Source organism: Tachysurus fulvidraco, chromosome 26 (assembly GCF_022655615.1).
Source record: "Tachysurus fulvidraco isolate hzauxx_2018 chromosome 26, HZAU_PFXX_2.0, whole genome shotgun sequence".
Classification (NCBI taxonomy): domain Eukaryota; kingdom Metazoa; phylum Chordata; class Actinopteri; order Siluriformes; family Bagridae; genus Tachysurus; species Tachysurus fulvidraco.
Window position 1 is genome coordinate 6,063,435 of NC_062543.1, and position 24,909 is coordinate 6,088,343.

General features: G+C 41.5%; 1 protein-coding gene across 14 annotated transcripts in view; it reads left to right on the top strand.

Moving 5' to 3' along the window:
• LOC113634119 (RIMS-binding protein 2-like) overlaps nt 1–24,909 on the top strand; it is an 88,102-nt gene that overhangs the window by 28,106 nt on the left and 35,087 nt on the right. For all 14 annotated transcript variants that reach the window (XM_047809074.1, XM_047809080.1, XM_047809081.1 and 11 more), the window contains 2 exons: nt 19,193–19,300; nt 19,533–19,661. In XM_047809074.1, the coding sequence (XP_047665030.1) occupies nt 19,193–19,300; nt 19,533–19,661 (237 nt within the window). The remainder of the gene's footprint in view (nt 1–19,192; nt 19,301–19,532; nt 19,662–24,909) is intronic.

Below are 24,909 nucleotides of genomic sequence, written 5' to 3' on the forward strand. Positions count from 1 at the left end.
TTGTTTAAACTGGAAAGTTAAAGATTGGAAAAACTCCATTTTTGCCAGTAGCTCATCTGGCCATTCTTCTCTGACTTTTTTCTCATCAACCACGCTTTTCTCCTGCCTGCAAAAAATGCTGTTCATTAAAACTGTTTTGTGCAAATCCCAGTAAATCTGAAGTAACTCAGAAGTAACCTGGTGTGAATGAACGATAACCCTTGCTGACTGAATGCATTGCACTGATTTCCTGGTTGGACGATTGCATGAATGAGCAGATATACAGGTACTCCTATAAAATGGACTGGTTTATGTATACACTGTATTAGGTTTGAACAGAATAATAGTGCAAGAGATTTATCTTTCAACATGGAGCCTGTGGGTAAGCACTCAAAGCCCCAGTGAGGGTATTGACCTCTTTTTGGCAGATAGCAGCGGCAGAATGTATTCAGCAATACAGATCGCAGTAGTTATACTATCAAGCTCTTACAGTGACTAAAAAGGGGGTTTTATGAGGTCGGATATGGTGAAGGATTTTTGGAGGTCTTTAGAAAACACTTGCAGTGAGTTGGCTTAAGCGAGTTGTACGTGTCGCTTAAGATAACCAGTACATGACCGCATATCATTATCACCTGTCTTCTTGTTATGTTGCAAATGTAGTCAGTTGCTGCGTGTCGGATTTCTGTTTGCTCCGTGTAGGATTGCTAGCATTGCAGAGGAGTGGTGAAGAGGAGGTGGTTGCTGGATGTGCAGTTCTCAGCAATACAAAGAGACAATTTCCATTTGAGGAAGAATGTGTGTATGTGTGTGGGTTTAGGGAAGAACTGAAACCTTGAGACTTAAAAGAGGCTAATCCAGTCGACTGTATTAAATGAAACCGTGCACCAGCTTTTGCTTTGGAGGCTTTTTAGTGGGTTCATATCGTTTGAAATATAAAAGGTCAAAGCTGAATTTTTAAAACTGACTTTTTAAGCCTTTTAAAAAAGGGTTGAACTGGCCTCGTGTTCAGCCCAAAAGGCAAGAAGATGGCAGTGTGGCAATGCGTGGGCTGAAGTGAGTATTAATTATACAGAGGCTGTGTGTTTGCTAAATCCTCTACGCCGCCGTTCGCCGTAATTCCGAGGCAGAGATTAGCATCATCTGTATCGCAGCCGGTTTTAAAGTTACTTATTAACTGTTGGGAAACTACAGCTGTTAGAGAAGAACAGGGTCGGTTAATGGGGGTCAGTTACAGAAGAACAGAACCCTTTATTATCGCCACATATACATTACAGCACAGTTTTTCTTTTCTTCACATACTCCAACTAAGGAGGTTGGGGTCAGAGTGCAGGGGCAGCTATGATACAGAGCCCCTGGAGCAGGGAGGGTTGAGGTCCTTGCTCAAGGGCTTAGCGGTGGCAGCTTGGCTGTGCTGGGCCTTGAACCCCGATCCTCCAATCAACAACCCAGAGCCTTAACCAGTTGAGCCACCATGAAATATTACCATTACTCATGAGAGTAATAAAAGCATACCTAATAAAATCATTAATTCGTATTCCTAACTTGCTTGTAGAGCCTGTGCGTAACTAAGCATGCGTGATCGAACGTGTTTACATGCTCCATTTGGCAGAATTTTAAATATATGTCACGTTTTGCTGGCTTTCATCAATCATTAGCCTAAGCTCTGACCTCAGTGTTCTTGTCTTTATTTGCATGTCATTAAAGCCTCTGCGAGAGAAGGCCAGCAATAATAACCTCTTTAAAGACTCTGCATTTACAACCACATTACAAAGATTTGCTTCCAGAATTACGCTACACCGCCGAGTCAGGGGTCGTGAAAAAAATACTGGGGCTTGATGGGCTTTCAGTTGAGTGTATACCAGTTTTAATGAAGCTTTAGAAAAGAACTGGAAAAATATTTACATGTCCTTCAGTCTGATGATGGATTCTACTCAATGGATCTCTTCGCCAAAAAAAGAAGAGCACGATTCATCCTCTTTAGCATCGGTAATTTGATGTTCTAATTTCTTTCAGGCCCTCTAAGAGTCTTTTAATTATCACGATGCATCCATTATATACACACACTCGACTCTCTCTCTCTCACACACTCTCGCTCGCTCTCTCTCATAGGCACAAACTAATTGAACATGTCTCCATTTTATCACAGAGATCTCCCACCACAGATCCAGCACACTCACTCAGGCTTTTCATACTTTAAATATTTCTGTGTGGGTGAAGATTTACTCTCAGCTGTGCCATCGGGGATCTAATCGATCAACTGGATCGATGCACACTCTGTATCAGAAGCAGCATGGGGTGTGAGAGTGGTGCATTTTTTTTTCTCCATGGCTATATGTTGCATGTAGCAGGTCAGGTTCCTGTGCTATTGTTAACTTCTGCTGTGTTCAGATCAATAATAATTTTTTTGTTTACTATTATACTCAAATACTATAATTTTGAATGATCGTTGTTGTTTGTTATGTTTCACTGGGGGAAAAAAAACTTTTGGTGCTTAATGAAATGCCACTTTTTCCATTGAAGATCCATTTACACTGTTTTGTCTGTGGTAGATGTTGAGGATGTTCTCTGTAGTTTGTCGAAAGCCATATTTAGTACCTGCAGGATTGAGTGTTTTGACATCACAGAAATGAACGATAAATCAAGCAAATTCATCCATCATATTCAGAGGAGCTTGAGATTTTTTTAAACGATTTAAATTTCACCAAGTCAAGACGTTTTCTGCGCAAAAAAAGATGCAGCAAAATCAGGCATTTTTGGCCACAACAATAATGTCCCTATGTTATAATTTTTGTTTTGTTAAGCCTTCATCAGCCCTCATCCTGTCTTTCCTTGATTCGCTTTCGATACAAAAGTTTCTTTGTTAATTAACACTATTAACAAATTTTATTACAGCAAATGCGAGCCGATCAACCAAACAGCTGATCAGACGAAGGAACAGTGTTGATTCAAACGCTTACGTTAGGTTAATAACGTCATGCATCGCATTCATTATACTGTAAATGCACAGAGAGAAAAAATACTTGGTTTATATCATAGTGAACCATCATGATTATCATCTGCAGCAACAGCATCATCACCAGCATCATCATCATCATCATCATCATTTTCATTAATTCAATTCAAATTCAAATCAATTTTATCTTATCCTATTATTTAACCTAATCTTGTCCATCCCAGAGAGGAATTGTTTAGAAGACCAGTGAAAGCGCTCTTCTATATTCCCCTCCCCCTGAACACACACTAATTCATCTCCTGCTGGCGTAACACTGTGTAACAAGGTTAACGCCATTCGAGTGAACCACTTTATGACTCTATAGATGAGTGTGTGGTTCTCAACTACTGTCATCAATGCCCGCTGTGCTGCTAAGCTTCCTCTCTTCATTTCCTCCAAGTTTTTACATTTCTCTGCCGTATAAGTAGCTAACGGTCTGCATGGTTTTCCATCCTAGTATGCAGTACACCGAGACACCGAGTGCACTTCATTTTGATTAGATCCAGCATTCACACCTGTATCGAAGAGTTAAAAAGAAGAAGGATAACGGTAGAAGTGCTTACAGTAGCGAGAGCTTTAACCTTCAGGCTTGTACTCTACATATTAACATATTAGAACGGATGTACAAGGTGTTAATAAAAGGGGAATATTCTTAATCTGCCCTTTATATGGTGCTTTCCCTATTTAATATTACAGCAGCGTTAGCATTCTACACAATTCCATACATTTCCATTTCTTATCAGGCAGCAGGGTGGAATCATGACCCAGATTTCGAAGTGAAGATGAAAGTGGTTGGGAAAAAGAAAAATGCTGACATTCAGATCTTTGGGGTTCAGTATAGAGCCTTGGTGCTTATTTTCCCAGATTTGTGTGTGGACTATTTTAGGAATAAAGCAGCATTGCAGGGAGTTATTTGTGGGTGTACATTCGCCACAAGTGTTTCAGCACAAAGATAGTCTTATAAGAGAAGAGCCACAAATGCAGCTCAGTGTGTTCGTGTAAAGGTAAAGGCCATCATAGTCCGGTGGGTTACAGTGAAGCTCGTGAGGCATATTTTTGTGTCTGTGTGTGTTACATGGTGGAAATTTAATCCCAACATTATGGAAGCTGTTGCAGTTATTATTGAGTCTTTTCAGTCTTGAGCCTATTTTACTACCCATCTAAATGAACTATTTTTAATCCAAACCTCAATAACTCCAAATCAGCAGATCTATAAATAATGTCGATTTTGACCTAATGGTTTCAGCTGCTGAATATTGCACATAATAAAAATTCCTGCAAATTTGACACTCGAAGAGGTTAAATACAAAGACATCTCCAAGCCTTTCCACTTATTCTTCCCATCTCCTCAAGGCCTGTTCTACCGATCTCTTTAGCTCAGAAATAGAGTTTCGAAAGCAGGCTTTAGGATTATTTCTTATTATTTTCTTGCATAGAAAATCCAACAAGTCATTAGCTTTAGTGCTTTGGCTTACTTTGAAATAAAACAAGCCGTATATTTACATTTCTTCTTCCAATCACGATGTACGCTTGAAAAAAAAACACCTTTGAGTGGTTTCGAACTTTGTCTGACTTTGACAAGTCAGCGCTGGAGACTCCACGTGGTATCCAGAGTATAATTAGAAGCCAAGACAGGAAATTGATGGATGGGGAAGAAAAATGAAGAGAGGGCAGAAAGTAGAGCAATGCTCAGCACTAAGCTAAATAGATTAGTCTTGTTGAGCTTAATAGGAAATGAAGACACAGATTAGCCCTGATTAGTGGTTTTTTTTTTCTGTTTATGGCACGTTACAGTACAGTGCAGTCTGAAATAAGAGCTGCTGTCTGTTTCTCAATTACATAATGGTTTCCTGAAAGATAGGCGTTTTCCAATTAGTATGTTTATGTATCTCATACTGTAGGTTTTGCATATTGCCAATGTTTAACTCATGACAACTTATATTGATTTCTGCACGCTTTTTTCTTCGACTGGGTTTGACCAGTTTATGATCTGCACTATTTCTAGATCCACATATGTCCCAATATGTCCCACAGCAGCAAGAATAGAAATCGAGTTCAATATGGTGGAAACGGACCATATTGTTACATTAACAATGACTCTGACAATGAAGAAGTGCGTTTGTGTGTCTGTCTATCTAATGGGTTGCACAAGAGGAGGGTTGTATTGCATGGAGCTATGCAATGTTGTTGTGTCCATTTATATGTATAAATGTCTTAGTCCATTTGTGTCGATCTTCCACTGTCTTCCGATTGGTTTATCATCAGCTGTGTTTATCTGTTTTAGGTTCGACCCTTAATTAGTGCTCGATATACTCTATTTTTTATGGCTGTGTTTGAAATGTGACGGTACCGACTTCATTCGATTCAGTATCATCTGCATTCGATTCAGAACTTACTGCATTTGATTCAGTACCTACTGCATTTGTTCTTGAATGTACTGCATTTCATTCAGTACCTACTGCATCTGATTCAGAATGTCGTGCATGCAGAACTTACTTCATTTGATCCGTACATTCTGCATTCAGTGCAGAATTTAGTGCATTCAATTCAGTACCTACTGCATTCGATTCAGTTCCTAGCCTTTGACACAATATGTACTGATCAGTATATTTTTGTAGTATGAATGCAAACTGAACATACTACATCCGCCATGTTGACATTGTCATACTATGTCATAATAATAACACACACACACACACACACACACACACACACACACACACACACACACACACACACACACACACAAACATATAAGCACTGTTTGCCTACTGTATATGTCTTATTGCATAGTCTTGCCACCTTCTTCTGAGTTTTGTTCCTTGCCTGTTTGATTTTTTTTTTTCTATTCTAAACCTGCACATGGATTTTTGCACTTTTTTGGAGTCCTGTGAAGTATATATATCTGTCAGATAACAATGCATTCTGGGTAATGTCTTCTCTTGAAGTCTCTTGAACAGTTGGCTTGACGTAGTCCCTCATGCCATCTAGAGGCTCATCTAACAGAGCAGAAAGCCGTCCCACGAGGAGAAATGACGAACAGAAGGCAGGGAAATGCTAAAAACAGTACAGGAATGTGCGGTAACGTGATGATTAAACAAACCGCCCTATTTTTGACATGGACACATTGTGTTGGGAGGAAGTGAGTGTTTGGAGAAAGGAGGCCTGGTTTCCTATTCTGGATACAGGACAATATCTGGTCTCCAGAGACTGAGAGAAATCAAGGAGTTTTCAAAGTTCCAGCATTCTTTTCGTCACTAATCACATTAGAGAGACCTAAAGGAAGGGAAGAAATCTACTAGACTTGTAAGGGAAATAGTGTGTGTATACTTAAAACACTTTAGCATAAACACCTACGATGTCTTGGGCTGCAGCTCATATTATAAGCTTTAGAAGAATATTAGACGATTATCTCCTGCTGTAACTTGTAGCAACTGATTATACTGTACATTGATTCTTCTTTTTAGTTGCTAAATAAACCGTTCAGAGGATTTAGTACATAAGCATCCTTAAGTACATAAGGCTTCTCAAATATTTACTGATCCTCTGTCAAGTTCCGCTGATCAGAGTAATTAGAAGGAAGGACCTTTTTAAAACGAAAGGGAAAACACAGATTTAATTTTTCCATAACTTTTTAGTAGGCTAAGCACATGACACTTAGAAATGCTGGGAGTCATGGGAACAGGTCCATATTTGCAATCAGGACAAGTAAAGGTTCGTTTTTATGAAATATGTCTGAAAGACGTTGGCCTCATTCGTCAGTGTTTTAATAAAAAACTAAAATTAGCACTAGATTTCTAAATGCGAGTTTGGGAGTTTCTTTGTATTCATAGAGCATTATATCGTTTATATTTAGTGACAACCACAAAACTATATAAATCAAAGCTCACAGAAAGCTGAAAATGACCGAAAACGCTTCTAAATGGCCGGAGAGCTATTCCTAAAAGTGCCATGCAATCAGCCTTCGGATATTGTAGCTCAGCTACTGCAGCATGTCAGCTACCATTATCATGCTAACTCATCTTCCTTTTATGTAGCATCATCTTTTTTTTGTCTTAATTGAATAGCTAGTCTCGTTTGTCTTCATGACGTTCTTTTGGATTGCTTTCTTTTTATCAAGTTTTGGTAAATAAATAAATACATACATACATCACAGCACAATCCTTATATACGACCGAAGTAAGCAATTCTACAATTCTAAGCTGAAAAATCGAGGTCCACTCTGAGCGAGTGAGTTTTGTTATATGTAAATAACTCAGGAGTTCTGAAGGGATCCAGATGTTCTTCTCAAATTAACTAAGTTTTCATGAGCACCACCTTTCATGTGTAAATGTTACTGGGAAAAGGTTTTTTTTTTTTTTTAATGCTGTATCCATTTTAATAAAATGAAACTCATTGTCAGTGTGAAAAAGAAGAAAGAAGAGAAAAAAGATTTCAGAGTTATAATTAGAAGCCTTTTCATCTACAGAGACGGGAAAAACTCCGAATCCAATTAATTAAAATTCATACTTCTTTGTCTAACATCTGGAGCAGCAATCATCAACGTTGAGGTTTTCCTTCCTGTCCAACTGCAACCTGAAATATCTGCCTGATTTAGCTCATATAATAGACTGATCATGCGTTCGATTACTTATGTGGCCAAGAATAATAAGATTGTTTTACCCATCAATTTAAAGGAAAGCACGAAACAGAGACGGGTGGCCACCACTGGAGACGGCGAGTATCCCTTATTAAAGTCTTGAGCTGTGTTGCCTGGGGCTAATCTTCCCGACAACATCCCATCCAGGTGAGAAATCGAATCCCTCCCAGCTCTGTCGCTTCTGAACCCACCAGAATCCAATTTATGCAGTTAAAATGAAATTCACCCTCTTCCCCAAGACGTCTCAGGGGGAGGAGCAGGCGAGTCAAACCGACGGGGAAGCTAAGGAAATGGAAATCCTAGATTTCTTAGGGAATGTCAAGCATAATGGAAAGCATTGCTTCTTTGTTCTTTTTTTTTTTTTGTGGCATTTCTGATTGGGTAAAATAAGACATACTGTAGCATGTAGCTACAATATCTAGCTCTTATGCATTTCATTACCTCCTATTTGTCACCCGTGTACTGTAACTTGATTGAGAGTCAGGTAGACGTCTCGGTAGAGAGAGTGCGTTGAACTCTTACGACCTTCTCCCATTTACCTTTACATTCATCTCAGCTTTCCATCGCAGCCTCTCCTCATCTATCTCCTTATCCATCCATTCCATAATGAATGCTATCCATCAGTCTTTATTGGAGCAGTACGTTAAGTAACGTGTGGCAATTTACACATGGCTGAGGATCCCGCTGCATCGTTAACATACAACCCACTTCTGTATTTATAGCATCAGAGAAACTGGATCTGTATTTCTTTCTTTCGTCACTCCTTATAACTCGGACCTGATTCCAGTAACGCATCGCATACCATAGTTAAAATGTCCAAACTTCATAATTTAAGTAATTATATTCCTTCTTTTCTTTTGACAAAAATTCTGTCCAGATTTTTACAATTGTCAACGTGAGTTTGAAACTGTTCTACTTGTTTTAAGCTAACCCAGAGTTTGGGTACGTAACCACAAGGCTAACCAAAAACAAATCCACAAAGGAAGACTGCATACGATATACAGCAGCCTCTGGCTAATAGGAGCTCTGGGAACACCTCATAGGCTTTCCTGCAGAAGGAATCATCTACATTCTCAGTGTGATGTCTCTCTTATTATGGATCAGGGGAGGCTCTGAGCACTCACTGGCTAATGGACAGATGTTTCACGCTTTCCATTTACACTCTTCGAGACGTCTCCTAGAACACCCGGAGCGGCTCCGGCTACCTCAATCACGGCCAGGAATTTAGATGACGGAGAACAGGATGATGCTCAGGCTTTCAGTTCTAAGGTATAGAAAATACAGGTATAAGCTTTCTATCACTTTATTTTTTAATTCAGTTCTATTTGTAAAGCACTTTGAACAATGGACTTTGCCTCAAAGCAGTTTTACAGACATGATGGCTGAGTGGTTAGTATATTTACCTCACACCTTGTCTCTGGGGTTAAGGGATGGATGGATACTGTATAAAAACAATAGTCTGAAAGAATCAAACCCCCTTCCAAATGTAGTATATTAACATTTATTTATATTTAACATTTTTTTTTTTTTGTAAAACCTTTAACGCAGCAATGATAAACACTGGACTATTTCAACCAATATTATTTATTACATACATCACAACAATACTGTCACTCATGAAAAAGTACACGATATACCATGCATTTGATAGCTCACAATAAAACAGGCTGCTCATAAAGGCTGATATTACAGCCCAACCTGAGGAGATCACCATCTGGGGTTCTCCCTCTGCAGACGAAAGCGAAACTGCTGATGTGTGGAGGGTTTTTTTTTTTCAACTGTATGTCTGAAATATAAGGTCTGACAAATACCCCCTGTGGATCTGTGCCATAATCCAGAGCAAAGCAAAGGGCCTATAAGGAACTCTATTTTTATTTTTATTATTATGTGTTTGTGTTTTATTAGCTTATAGTTTTATAATGATTTTGCTACACACACACACACACACACACACACACACACACACACACACACACACACACACACACACACACACACACACACACAAATACACTCTCCCTCTGTCTCTCTCTCGCTCTCTCTCTCTCTCTCTCTCTCTCTCTCTCTCTCTCTCTTTGAATGATACTATCGTTTTTCTCCTCTTTCCTGTCTCAGCCCTTGAACCTTGCTCTTATCACTTTGATTTAATGCTCCATATTTCTGCTTTTTGCTGATTTGGCAGCAGGTTTCAGACAACAAAGCAGCCAGCTGTGATATTTCTCAACCCCAGTGTTGTTGTTTTTTGAGTCATTGCTGATTTATTCAATCACCATAAACAGATCGTCTTCCTGTGATGTGGTTTTGCCCCCACACAATATATAGTGACCGTCAACATACATACATTATTATTATTATTATTAGTAGTAGTAGTAGTAGTAGTAGTAGTAGTAGTAAAATATCTTTAAAACTAACATCTAAAACCTGCCTGTTTAATTAATGTGAGTTAAACCAATGTTCCATAAAATCTTCACATATATTTTACTAAAAATAAATATAAATTAATAAAGACAGACAGACAGATACAAAATTAAAAAACATATTGTAATAATTTAAATGTAAATCACGTTTTTTTTTACACATAAATATTCTTATGTAGATTTATTTATTAAGATGTATTTATTTTTTTTTTTTTGCAAAAGTTAATTGTTGTTTTCTTTTTCTGCTGTTTGTTTGTCACTAGCGTTTCAGTTTGTTGTATAGCCGTCTTCCATGTCTCTCATTTTTTTTCCTTTGCTCTTTTTTAATTATTCTCCTCCACCTGCGTGTTTCATCTTAAGGCTCATAAGTAACCCTTAGTGCCATATGGATTAGTTATTCCACAGTAACTCTGTCTTCATGAAGCTTTCCATATGCACTGTAATAAATAATGAGCCAGGCAGCGTGTGTTAGCTTCAGCAATTTTAGACAGCACATTAAAAATGGATGCAGGGCAGATTTGCAGGGGCTATAGGAAAATGCACGTGTCTCCGCCCCACCCACCCCCCAACACACACTCACACACACACACACCCAAATGCCTGAGTTCTTTGTCCTGTTTTCACCTGTGGGAGTCGGGATGACTTCATCTGGTGTCAGAAGAAATGAAGGTAAAGCTGCATGACTCAAAAGAATGAAAGGCAAAAAAGAAAAGGAATGAAAGAAGGAACAAACAAATGAACTATCAAACAAGTAAAGGAAATGAATAAAGGGAAATGTGTAAGTAAACAGACACAGGGCAAGAAGGAATAGAGCGAGATTTGGAGTGAAAGATAGTAGGCAGAAGGGAAAATGACTGAAGGATGATAGCGAGGAAGGAAAGGAGGAAAAGATTGAATGAATAACAGGGAAGAAAAACTTTCCAACCAAATGGTAAAGAATATAATTGACAAAAAGACAGATTGACGAATGGATGGATAGAAGGGAGGAAGGAAGGAAAATGAAGGAAGGAAGGAAAGAAAGAAGAAAGAAAGACAGGAAAGAAAGGAAGGAAGGAAACAAGGAAGGAAGGAGGGAAGGAAGGGAAGGGATAATGGAATAAAGGAAGCCGGAGAGAGAGAGAGAGAGAGAGAGAGAGAGAGAGAGAGAGAGAGAGAAAGATTGTCAGGGTCTTTGTTTGGGGTCTTTGTTAATACTTCAGTGGGTAAAGAGGTTCTGGTGCTTTTAAGAATGACAGTCATGTCATCTATGCCTCACACACACACACACACACACACACACACACACACACACACACACACACACACACACACACACACACACACTCGGTCTTAGTACTACTGAAATCTCAGTGAGACAGAGATCTCACAGCTCAGTGACCTGCTTCCATGCAGCTCCGAGTGACAGGATCCAGAGTCTTCAGAGGTTTCCCTTTACTCTAGACTACAAAGAGACACCGAGATCTCCTGCTTTCGCACGCAAAGAGTCAGTTACTGTATAACTCAGAATCCTCAACACAAACAGAGCTGGCGTATTTATAATTAATAGACATAATTTACCATCAGAACGGAAAGTGTGAGGGAGGTCTCATCTTTTCACAAAGATATTCATCCTGTGGTTTTGTGTCTCATTAATAGCACGGAAACTCTGTGTTTCTTGTTTTCCAGAATTTGATCAAAACAACTCACACCTAATAGGACAGTCTTTCTTACTATGCAAAGAAACCTCCAGCTGTGACTGTTGTGTTGATTTGCATCCCATAGGGCCTCTTTGATTGCAATCGTTGTGATTTTCTCTCTTAATGTAGTGTGTGTGTGTGTGTGTGCGTGTGTGTGAATGTGCACATCCATCCGCACTTCATTAGCGAAATGTTAGGAAACGTGGTGTAACTAACTCTCTGCTCTTTCTCTGCCCGGACTTTAGCACGACTGGATGCGCCGTAATGTTCGACATCGCCATGGGAACCGTCTCTTCTTAGTTTACCGGGTTGATGTGTGTGTTTAGAGCCACAGCCCTTGCTTCAATTATCTCTGCTTGCATCTGTTTTCAAGGGAGTGGCAGAAGGGACTGAAGGAAAAGAAGGATAGGGACAAGATGGGGAAAAAGAGAGAGAGAGAGTGATTGATTGAATCTAATAGTAACACGCACTGAAACAATTTTCCTCACTGTTTCCACACTGATTTTTTCTTTCTCCCGTGTTGTTCTTTGTGTAAGCAGCAAAAGTGTGTGTGTGTGTGTGTGTGTGTGTGTGTGTGTGTGTGTGTGTGTGTGTGTGTGTGTGTGTGTGTGTGTGTTTGTGTGTGAGCGTTTTACTGAATAGAGCCCTACAAGAGCTATTAACAACACATGGGTACACACCAGTGCCATTTGAATATGAATTAAGAGTGTGTATAGAACAGACGTAGGAGAGCGTTATAAAGTGCGGCGCTCAAATTATGACCAACATATTTGCTCCCTTCCTTTTTTTTTCTGTTACAGCCAAAAACACTTTATTTTGCTGAAGCTTTTTTCAAAATGTGCAGTAGAACTCGCTGAGTGCTTTTTTTGTGGATTTAAATGAGTGAAATTCACTGAAATCTTTTTTTAAACTTGTACCAGTAAAGAGACACATGTAATTACCCCCTCTGAGGGCTACAGTCATGTCCCACACACGTGAACAGAAAAGGGCTTTGGCTGAATGTGTGGTGATGTGTGATGGCCCAGACAATCTGCTGTAATTTTGAAAAATACCTCAGCACAGTAAGCTTACTTCACTCAGCACAGTGTAATCACATCTCTCAGCACAGTGAGCTCACTTCACTCAGCACAGTGCGCTCACATCACTCAGCACAGTGTAATCACATCACTCAGCACAGTGAGCTCACTTCACTCAGCACAGTGAGCTCACATCACTCAGCACAGTGAGCTCACTTCACTCAGCACAGTGCGCTCACATCACTCAGCACAGTGTAATCACATCACTCAGCACAGTGAGCTCACTTCACTCAGCACAGTGTAATCACATCACTCAGCACAGTGAGCTCACATCACTCAGCACAGTGAGCTCACATCACTCAGCACAGTGAGCTCACATCACTTAGCACAGTGAGCTCACATCACTCAGCACAGTGTAATCACATCACTCAGCACAGTGAGCTCACATCACTCAGCACAGTGTAACACATCACTCAGCACAGTGTAATCACATCACTCAGCACAGTGTAATTACATCACTCAGCACAGTGTAATCACATCACTCAGCACAGTGAGCTCACATCACTCAGCACAGTGAGCTCACATCACTCAGCACAGTGTAATCACATCACTCAGCACAGTGAGCTCACATCACTCAGCACAGTGTAATCACATCACTCAGCACAGTGTAATCACATCACTCAGCACAGTGAGCTCACATCACTCAGCACAGTGAGCTCACATCACTCAGCACAGTGTAATCACATCACTCAGCACAGTGAGCTCACATCACTCAGCACAGTGTAATCACATCACTCAGCACAGTGTAATCACATCACTCAGCACAGTGAGCTCACATCACTCAGCACAGTGTAATCACATCACTCAGCACAGTGTAATCACATCACTCAGCACAGTGAGCTCACGTCACTCAGCACAGTGTAACACATCACTCAGCACAGTGTAATCACATCACTCAGCACAGTGAGCTCACATCACTCAGCACAGTGTAACACATCACTCAGCACAGTGTAACACATCACTCAGCACAGTGAGCTCACATCACTCAGCACAGTGTAACACATCACTCAGCACAGTGAGCTCACATCACTCAGCACAGTGTAACACATCACTCAGCTGTTAGACAAGACAAACATGGCCTGTAGCTTTAATACATAGAAGGCCTGTGCAAATGATGATATTAAGTTAACATAAACACAGTAATTATTAATAGGCGTAAGATTACGCAGCGAGTCCACTATAGAACCAAGCGACCGGTTACTATAGAAACGGCCTTGTAGCTGAACTACTGTCTGAACCATGCTGTTAGAGTAAAACGAATGTGACCAGTAATGCAAATGTATTTCAGCACTGAAAACACAGTAGAATTAGAATATATTTATTTTAGGTGTCGAGCTTAAAAATTCTTCCATCATTTTAAAACTCAGGGTTATTGATATAGAGGATATAAAGGTGTGTAAGGTGTGAGGATGAACTGTAAAGAATGGGTAGAGCAGGTGAAGATGCTGGTCTCAGGAGAGACATATTTCTTTAGAAGAGCACAGGTTTAACAGCCATATGTGTATGTGTGTGTGTGTGTGTGTGTGTGTGTGTGTGTGTGTGTGTGTGTGTGTGTGTGTGTGTGTGTGTGTGTGTGTGTGTTTTGCTGGAGGCAGTGTGTTAGTGTTGTCTGTGACTGATGGCCCCCCTGAGAGCTGAAGGACAAAATGTGTTTCCCCTCCTGAGTCATTAAAAAGCTGTGTACTGAGCTTTCAGCGGGATTAATGACAACGAGGCTGTAATTGAGGGGTGTGTGTGTGTGTGTGTGTGTGTGTGTGTGTGTGTGTGTGTGTGTGTGTGTGTGTGTGTGCGTGTGTTGTGTCTTCTGCAGGATTGGCTTTTTTCTATCTATAAAATCAAATAACAAATTTATCCATTTTAAAAGAAATAATTTCTGTTTCACAAGTTGCCCCAGGTACTCAGACCCTTCTTGAGGTTATGGACAAGTCCATAATTGAATCTGTGTGTGTTTGTGTGTGTGTTTGTTTCTTAAAACCTTAATGTGTAAGGTCTGGGAATTGACCAAATTAAATTTGTGTGTAATGGAATATGCAAATGAACAGCCTCCACGTGCAGACAGCTTCATCATTCCTCATCTCATTCCAAACTGCACAACGTCCTTTTGTCCTTGTACAGATTAGCCCTAGATTTGTTTTCTTCCCAGTCATCGTATCGGACACAAGATTGCCGCAAATATTTTTTAGAGCAGAAAATAACTGGAACGAAGTAAGAATAGGAGGCGGAGTGCGTAATGTGGGTTGTTTACATGTTGTTAACTTCTCCAAGAACAGGAGCAGAATGGTGGGATTACTGTATATATTACACTCATCATCGACGGTGTCAAACTCCATGCCATAGCCAGGAAACAGTGTGTTGCTAAATAGATTTCCCAGGTGTCCAAAACAGATCCAAGTAGTCCTGAGAGGAAAGGATTATGGCCCTAAATGGTGGTTCATTAAAGCTTTATTTACAGAGATGTCTGTAGAGATGTCTTTGTCCTGGTGGGTTAGTGGTTAGCATGTTTGCCTCACACCTCCAGATTTGGGGGTTTGATGTTTACAGAGCTGACATTTTCTCTAAGTGCATTTTCTCTGGATACTTTAGTCTCCAATCAGCTGTTGGCTGATTGGCATCTCTAAATTGTCTGTAGTGTCCTTCACTTTGGCCGCTAAGTCCCTTGAAATAGACTCTAGGTCTCCTGTTGCTTTTGTAGGATAAGCACTACAGAAAATAAATAGATGGATGGATGGACAGTTATATAAAAGTTACTGACATTTATATTGATTGAGTTTAATATTCCTTTAGATATTCCCTGGCTTAACATTCTTTTTTGCTTATTTGCCATGTTAGCAACCATGAGTGGGTTAATATAGCATACAACTACTCAATTTAAGAGGTCACGTTTGCCTATCTGTGACCACAGCGGTCTAAGCTTTTTTAGCTTCGTCGTACAGTTGACCAGGTGTGTGTTGATATCCAAAACCCGTAATATTTTCAGTCTCACACATTTCTCCCTCGCTATAGTGCCCACTTTCATGATTTGGCAGCCTTGGGATGTGGAATAGAAAACTCCAAGTGATGTGGTAGGCTAGTGGATAAGGCATTGAACTACTGATCAGTGTCAGGGATCAGCGCAGATCTGTCAGGGATCAGCGCAGACATTTAGCCATGTGCGTTTGTGTTTGTTTGTGTCACGTGATTGCCCCGCCTTTGTCTGCTTCTCCCGGTCATCACACCTGTTCCCCATTGTGTGTGATTGTCCTTTGGTGTATAAATGTGTGCCGCGTTGCCGATAGCAGCGCGGATTCATAAGATATATTTAATATGTACGTTAGTTCCCCGCGTCGTGTGGATTATGTTTGTTTCCCTTATGTATTAAACCCCTTTCATTTGAAGCTATCCTGCGTATGGGTCTGTCTCCAATCCTCCTCCTTCCGGGGTCTGACAATCAGAAGGTTGTGAGTTTAAATCACTGGTCCAACAAGCTGTCACTGCTGGGCCCTTGAGAAAGGTTCTTAACTCTCAATTGTCAAATAAAAATGTAAGTCACTCTGGATAAGGGTGTCTGCGCAATGCCAGAAATGTAAATGGTTTGCAGCATTTCACTGCTTGATATTACAGAGCCATTTCTTTTTTTTGTAAAGTGTTATATATTTGCCAATGTAATGCAGGGTTAACAACATAAAAGCAGTCCTAACCCTGCTTTAGAGCTTGATTTCATAACTCCACGTAAAAAGCCGTGTTATTCCTACTTCTAAATTACCGGTGTTAAAAAATCCTCTTAAATGCGTGGTTTAGAATCACAACAACCCTCAGTGTGAAAAGAACTCGAGTGTACAAGGTACTAAATTATTTTGTTCTTTTGAAACATAATCATTACCACTTTATCGTTAATTCACCTTCAGTATACAGTCAGGATCTCGGTGTGTGTGGAATCTAATACACTTTACACAGGTTATTAATTTTCTGTTCATGTTGAGTAAAAACTCCAGTGTAACTATTTGTCTCGTACGACTTTGACCTTATCGATCAAACAGAAATAAATCATGCCAGCAAGTTAAAAAATAGCCTTTTAGATATAATATAATGTATTATAATACAAACTTAAACTTACTTACAGAAGTGTGTACAATATCATATACTGTACGATATAACATCCAACTAACTTACAGAAGTGTGTACAATATAACATGTCCTGTAATCTTGTTACAGTTTGTTCATAATAAATCTTTAAACCAGGATGGATTCGTGTAAAACCAGACAATCAAAGGAGACACAGTTACTATTATGAAAAAGAACGACGTTTACCAAATTTTGTCTAATTGTCCAGATTCATGTAGTGAAAAGTGAGCTCTGACGGGTTGATTCTGATTGCACAGCGGTATTCATGCCATGATCATCTCCATCTCCATCCTCCACCTTGGCAGGCTTTGTGGCCTGTGAGGAGTGAGCCTGGCCATTTTTTTAAATATCCTTTGGCTACAGGATTAATAGGCAACACGGCTGTTGGTTGATGATTAGACAAAAAGAGGCAGATGTTAGGGTTTCTAATGACCTCTAAACCAGACACAATGGCTATCACAAGCACAAGTCTGGCATTGTGGGCACATGATCAAGGATTTTCAGTGTGTTTAATTAATTTGGGTTTCTGATATGGCTCCTGATTTGGCTCACTGTGAGTAAGAGAGATACTGCAGTCTGGTCCAAATAAGTAGGAAAAAAAAAGCATTCAAACTTTAATTGCGTAGACAGTTTATTATTCAAATGCAGTATGATATTAATGAAGCTATAATTATACAATGCAACAAACTGAGTGAACATTAGTAGTGTTTTCCATTTTGCATAAATGATGCTGAAAACGGGGCCCTGTGTAAACTAAAAGACAAAAACATGCAAGAGGAATATAATTTTATCAGATGCAAAGTTTTCTAATCACTATATATGCTCACTATGTACAAGATGATAGAATTTAACATACACGCCACCATACACTGTCCACTTTAATAGGAACAACTGTATACCTGTGCATTCGTGAATTGTAGCCAATCATGTGTCAGTGGGGCAATGCATCAGATCATGAAGATACAAGTCAAAAGCTTTAAGTAATGTTCACATTAAACATACAAATACATTTAAAAAGGATCCTGGCATGGCTGTTGGTGGCAGATGGGCTGGTTTGAATATTTCATAAAGGTTTTCTCTGAAGTTAACAGAGGATGGTGCAAAAAACAAAAAACAACTAGTGAGAAGCAGTTATGAGGTCTTATACTGTATGTGATCTGGTTTGAACTGATAGAAAGAAAACATTGCATATAAAGAGAAATAGCGCAAAATATAGTTTTGCAAATTGCAAAAATTTGTATTTACTTCTACTATTCAACTTGTGCTTAATTTCATCCTACTACAAAGAGTGATTTTGGGTTACAATCTGGATTTTTTTTTTGGGTGGTGGTGGTGGTGGTGTGTTTTTTCCAACCCCTCAGGCTATTAAAACGTATGAATTTGAGTGTCTGGTTTTCATTAACTTGTTGAAATCGGTGCAGTAGTATTACCTTTAGCAGGAGTATTACCTTATGGGTACAATTTGGTCAATTATAAGTAAAAAAAATAGAAAGAGATTGAAAATAAATGCAAGGAAATTCAGATAAATGCTCTGAACTGAAAATGGCTGTAGCTCAGACCAAAAATCAGTAGTGTTTAGGCTGCAGTGTTAGTAGGAGTATAAGTTTATTCTCCATTCTGTTACCCAGTTAGAACTAAAGGGCAGGCAGTTCCCTCTGGTCCAGCTGGCACTGGCAAATACACACATGAACATGTACACACACAGATGCATACACACCATGATTCTGGAAGCAGCAGTATGATAACGGTCCAGTTTATTGATTTAATTCTTGGAAACCTCACCAATACTCAATTATAACAAAAAATGGAAATAATAATAATTATATAATTAGTAATATGGGGAAAGCTGCTACTTTTAGCTTGGTCTAACTATGTGTGTGTGTGTGTGTGTGTGTGTGTGTGTGTGTGTGTGTGTGTGTGTGTGTGTGTGTGTGTGTCTGTGTGTGTTTGTGTGTGAACGTGGACTGAATAGAGCCCTACAAGAGCTATTAACAACACATGGGTACACACCAGTGCCATTTGAATATGAATTAAGAGTGTGTATAGAACAGACGTAGGAGAGCGTTATAAAGTGCGGCGCTCAAATTATGACCAACATATTTGCTCCCTTCCTTTTTTTTCTGTTACAGCCAAAAACACTTTATTTTGCTGAAGCTTTTTTCAAAATGTGCAGTAGAACTCGCTGAGTGCTTTTTTTGTGGATAAACTATTTTCATACTTAGTGACTTAGTCCCTATGTTCTATTAAAACATTGTAAAAAATATTTGAACCTAATGTAAGACTTTTCATTTTTGTTCTTTGCTCTCATGCAGGACGGCACAGATTACGACTGTCTAGTGCGGCAGAACTCAGAGCTCCTGAGAGCGCTCGAGGATCTGGAGAAGACTGTGTCCACGCTCCGAGAGGAAAACAGCCTCCTGGTAACAGTTTGGACGGTTCAGTCAGAATGGATGTTTAGCTTTTATCTTCAACTACAGGGAAATAAATAACTGACTTTATTTCTCAGCTCATGGCTCCTGCAATGGTGTGATTGTTTTGTTCTGTCTGTATCTTGTCTATCTCTGCCTCTTATCTTCTCTCTCTCTCTCTCTCTCTCTCTCTCTCTCTCTCTCTCTCTCTCTTTCTTTTTATATCCTTATTCCTCACTACTAGCGTAAGAGCAGTTGTCCTGAGACAGAGGACAAGGTAAAAAGGTTGAGGAGGAAAAATGCAGAGTTGGCTGTCATCGCTAAGCGTCTGGAAGAGAGGGCACACAAACTGCAGGAGGCCAATCTAAAAGTGGTACGCACACACACACACACACGTGCACACACACACACACACACACACACACACACACACACACACACACACACACACGCCTGTACTACTAATCCAAGACTCCTGTCCGAGAACCCTAAATTATCCATACAAAGTAAATCCAGCATGCTTAGATTAAAGCATCATCATACAAATCTTACTACATTTACGGGAAACTTAAACTGTCTGTTTCAGTTGTAAGTATCTGAACATTATAACCGCATCGTGAATTGGGACAGTACCAGGCTGAACTTTCCCTGATCTCACAGCAATGTAGTTCTTTAGTGAGCTGACATCCAACAAAATTACCAAGGATTAGTAAATGCAGTTTTCATTCGTTTGGTTTATTCCTAACCACAAGCACGGATGAACCCAATTAACCAACTAATTAAGACTACGCACAAGAGCAGCGTGTGTTGAAATGGGATTGTAATCAAATTCAGCACAAATGGAAAGATCTAGGATGCTTGAAACGCTTTTAAGAACAGAAAATTAAACAAAGTTGTACAACCCCACAAACCCCTGTGCTCTTCTTGTTTGTTCCAGTCCCGTGTTCTTTAATAAACAGGACTACGATAGATCTTAAAGTCACTCGTTCTTTCCAAATTACAACCAAAAGCACAGGTTATTTATTAATAACTGGCAGTTTATAGAGGAGTTAAATATTACTCTTATTTAATGAGCGTACATGCTATAAAGGTCTGCTGCTGTATGTGAATATTAGCTACAGTTCCACATGGGATGCTATTTCATGAGCTCAGGGTAGGCTGGTTTAAATGAGCTAGCTCACAATTAAACCTTAAAACTGTTAATCCAGATTATATGATGTTAAAATAGGAACACAGCTCAACAGCACCACCAGTGGTCGCAAAGAAAAATACACAGAATGGAATGACAAGGCAAGGTTTGATTTCTTTCTAGCCCAGAAATCAGTGAAACATCCTCTCTTCATTCCATTCCATTAAATCATTTTTTAGTGGTTTGGGTGGTGATGGTGAATCAAGGTGAATTTCTTTTACTCACTTTTTCCACAAAAATGCCTTTTGAGGAGGAGTAGATTAAAAGGACAGCTGACAAGAAATACCCCCCCGAAATTCTTAGGTGGAATGTGCATCATTTATCATGTTGGCTATTCAGAGGAAACATGATATTGGAAAATTCACAATACAGCTGCCATTGAAAGAGTTTTAAAGTGTGCATGTGAGAATTTGCCTTATATCATTCTTATTGTATTATGTCGCTCATCTCTACTTTATTCATTGTCAAGCTACTAATTTTAGATTTTAGGTTCTTGTCAATAGCCTGACCAGCTTTCACTGCAGGGGCAGACACCTCAACCTCCTGTGTGTGTGTGTGTGTGTGTGTGTGTGTGTGTGTGTGTGTGTGTGTGTGTGTGTGTGTGTGTGTGTGTGTGGTAACCCTATTCCAAAAGGCCTCCTGTCCTGAATGGCCACCTGTCTACTCTCTGGTGGCCATGCAGATTGGTGGCCTTTTATTACACAACACCTGTTACACTCGCACCCTTCCACGAGTCTATTTCGAATACACACTTCCAGTAACACAAAGTAGGGGGTTAATAATTTTAAAAATCCTTTCAACTGTGATCAAATCAGTTCCTAGTAGAAATCTGGCATTCCTTATCTGTCTATATGTGAATTTTGTGAGCTAGCCGTGGTGATACAGTATGTATTCGGTTTGCATAATTTTAAAAATACTTTTTGTTTTTTTTAGATTACACACTTTTAAATTTTTAATCTTGGGTGGCTGCGTTGAGCTAAGCTAGGATATTATGCTGAAGTAAACAAGCTACTCCTCCAATTATAGCTTACTACATTTACATAGATTGTAACAACAAACACTTTAATTGCCTTTGACTATTTCGAGTCTTGTGTTTGTAGCAATAAAGCCAAATTAAACAATTAATGAAATTAGACTTTAGTTGTCCTGTTTTTTTGCAGCTTTTTTACGTTTCCCTCGTAGGTTAATTTGCTTAACTCTAAGTTATATCCTGCTTTTTAGCTATATTTATTATTATATAATTTATAATAATATAACATATTATTACTATATTTATTATTATATTTATTATTTAGTATTATATATCCATCTACTGAATTAATTGTTCATAACCAGGTAGATAAGTGTTTCATCTTTTCATTGTCAACTGTGTATTTTCTGCACTTGAGTAGACCGTTCATATTGTTCATCAGTAAAACATGAGGAAGTTCGTATTTGTCATGATCAGCACACCTGCCTCACCTCCGCACCCACAACGGAGAGAATCGTCTCCGGAGTATTAAGCGCTTCTGAACTACATCTCCCACAAACCACCACTCCTGTCATGATTACACCACAAGCTGCTTTCAATCACCTGTTTCCTATAAAGCATGAACTTGAACTCCGTTTCACTGCGAAGTCTTGATTTGCTACGGCTATCATTCTGAGCGTTGTCTGATTGTTCCTGTTTCTGGTTTTTGATCTATTTCTGTATTTTGCCTCACGACTGATTTCTGCCTGCCCTGACCTTTTGCCTGTTGTTCTGACTACGTTTTTGCCTTACCTACACTGTCGTGTTTACCGGTACTGAACTCTGCCTGTTGTTTCCGAGATCATATATTAAAGCTGCAAATGGATCCTCAGTCTTACGACTCATCATTACAGAAGACTTCGCCACCAAGCGATCCAGCAGCCGTCTCTCAGCTTGCCACCCAGCTCTCCGCTCAAGCCCAGCAGCTCGCCGGACACCACCAACAACTAACGCGACTTACCTCGCTCATCGGAGAGCTCGCTGCGGCGTTACAAGGTCTGCGAGGCTCCGCTGCGGCTCCGAACCCTCCGGCACCGGCGCCCCGCCCGCCGGCCGATCCAATCGCGACCCCAGCTGTCACCAGCCCGCGGCTCGCGTTTCCGGAAAAGTTTAACGGAGATCCTGGAAAATGCGGAGGTTTCTTAATGCAATGTCAGCTATTTGTGGCGCAACAACCGTCCCTGTATCCGACCGCCGCTAGCCGCGTAGCGTTTGTGTGCACGCTCCTCACCGGGAAAGCGCTGGAGTGGGCCACGGCGGTTTGGCAAGAGGATGGCTCCGCCTTCCCCACGTTTGAACACTTCCTCTCCCAATTCCGCGCTGTCTTCGAGCACTCCGCCACGGGTGAGAGCGCAGAGGAGCGTTTGTTGGCCGTATCTCAGGGCGACCGTCCCGCCGCTGAGTACGCGCTGACATTCCGTACGCTCGCCGCCGAGACAGGTTGGGAGGAGCGACCCCTAAAGGTGATCTACCGCAAAGGGCTGCATCCGGGTCTACAAGCCGAGCTCGCCTGCCGTGATGAAGGGAGAGATTTGACGGAGTTCATTGACCTGTCCATCCGCATTGACAATTTGATGCGGACACGTCGACCTCCTACGCACACCGCCCGACACGCGCGCGAGACACTTCGCACAGCCCGACCGGCGGACCCCGAGCCCATGCAGCTCGACGCCACGCACCTCACGCCTGAGGAGAGAGCAAGACGCTTCCGCTTCCAACTCTGCCTCTACTGCGGAGAAGCCGGTCACAGACTGGTCGCCTGCCCCAACAAGCCGCCCGGCAGACGGAACACATCGGTGAATCCTGACCCGCTCATTCCTCAATCTTCGAACTGCGCGGTAGTACAAGTACAAGTTGAAATACGGGGGAAAATGATTAATCTGTCTGCTCTAATCGACTCCGGCGCCGCGGGCAATTTCATGTCAAGGGAGTTTGCGCAAGCCTATAACGTGCCAGTGATCCCATGTGCTTTTCCTTTGGCAGTGGAGGCGGTAGACGGCAGGCCGCTCAGTGAGGGCCACATCACGCACATCTCCAGGCGTCTCCGGCTGCAGGTGGGCCCTCACCATCAAGAATACCTGCCTTTCCACATCATCCGCTCCCCGCGTCACACCCTCATCCTAGGCTTCCCCTGGCTCCAACTTCACAACCCCGTCATCTCCTGGAGAGACCTGCACATCTCAAGCTGGGGCGAAGCATGCCACCGACACCAGCCACTGCCTCCGAAAACCCCACGACCCAACACCACGCTCTCTGTATGCTCCACTTCCACCACCTCTAATCTCCCAGCGGAATACCAAGACCTTTCGGCGGCCTTCAGCAAGACTCGGGCCACCGAACTGCCACCGCACCGGCCCAGTGACTGCGCCATAGAACTTCTGCCTGGATCCACTCCACCCAGAGGGAGAATCTTCCCGCTGTCGCAACCAGAGACGGCAGCCATGAAAACCTACATCGAGGAGGAGCTCCAGAAGGGCTTCATCCGACCCTCTGTCTCCCCGGCGTCCTCCGGGTTCTTCTTCGTGAAGAAAAAAGATGGAGGCCTCCGCCCATGCATTGACTACCGGGCTCTGAACGACATGACAGTCAAGTTCCGGTATCCTCTTCCCCTCGTGCCGTCGGCTCTCGAACAGCTCCGCCAGGCCCGATACTTCACGAAATTGGACTTACGCAGCGCTTACAACCTCATCCGGATCAGAGAGGGGGATGAATGGAAGACCGCCTTTTCGACCCAATCAGGCCATTATGAATATTTAGTCATGCCGTTCGGCCTTTCGAACAGTCCCGCGGTGTTCCAGTCATTCATTAATGACGTGTTCCGCGACATGCTGGACCGCTGGGTGGTCGTATACATCGATGACATCCTTATATATTCAGAGACCATGGAGGAACACACCCAGCACGTGCGGGCAGTCCTTAAACGTCTCATCCAACACCGTCTGTACGCCAAGGCCGAAAAATGCGAATTCCACCAGACCTCCACGACCTTCCTAGGCTACGTCATCTCAGCCGAGGGGGTCGCCATGGACGACTCCAAGGTGCGCGCAGTACTACAGTGGCCCCGACCACAGAGCCTGAAGGAGTTACAGCGCTTCCTGGGGTTCGCTAATTTCTATCGCCGCTTCATCCGTGGTTTCAGCACGATTGCGGCCCCGCTCACCTCGATGACCAAAAAAGCATCCACTCGGCTTACCTGGTCCCTTGAAGCTATAACGGCATTCCGGCGCTTGAAAGCGAGCTTCACCTCAGCTCCCATTCTCCACCACCCGGATCCAGACCGGCCGTTCATAGTAGAGGTGGACGCCTCTAACACGGGGGTGGGGGCCATACTGTCTCAACGCCAGGGCCCGGCCAACAAGATGTTCCCGTGTGCATACTTCTCTCGCAAGCTATCTCCGACGGAACGCAACTACGACGTGGGGG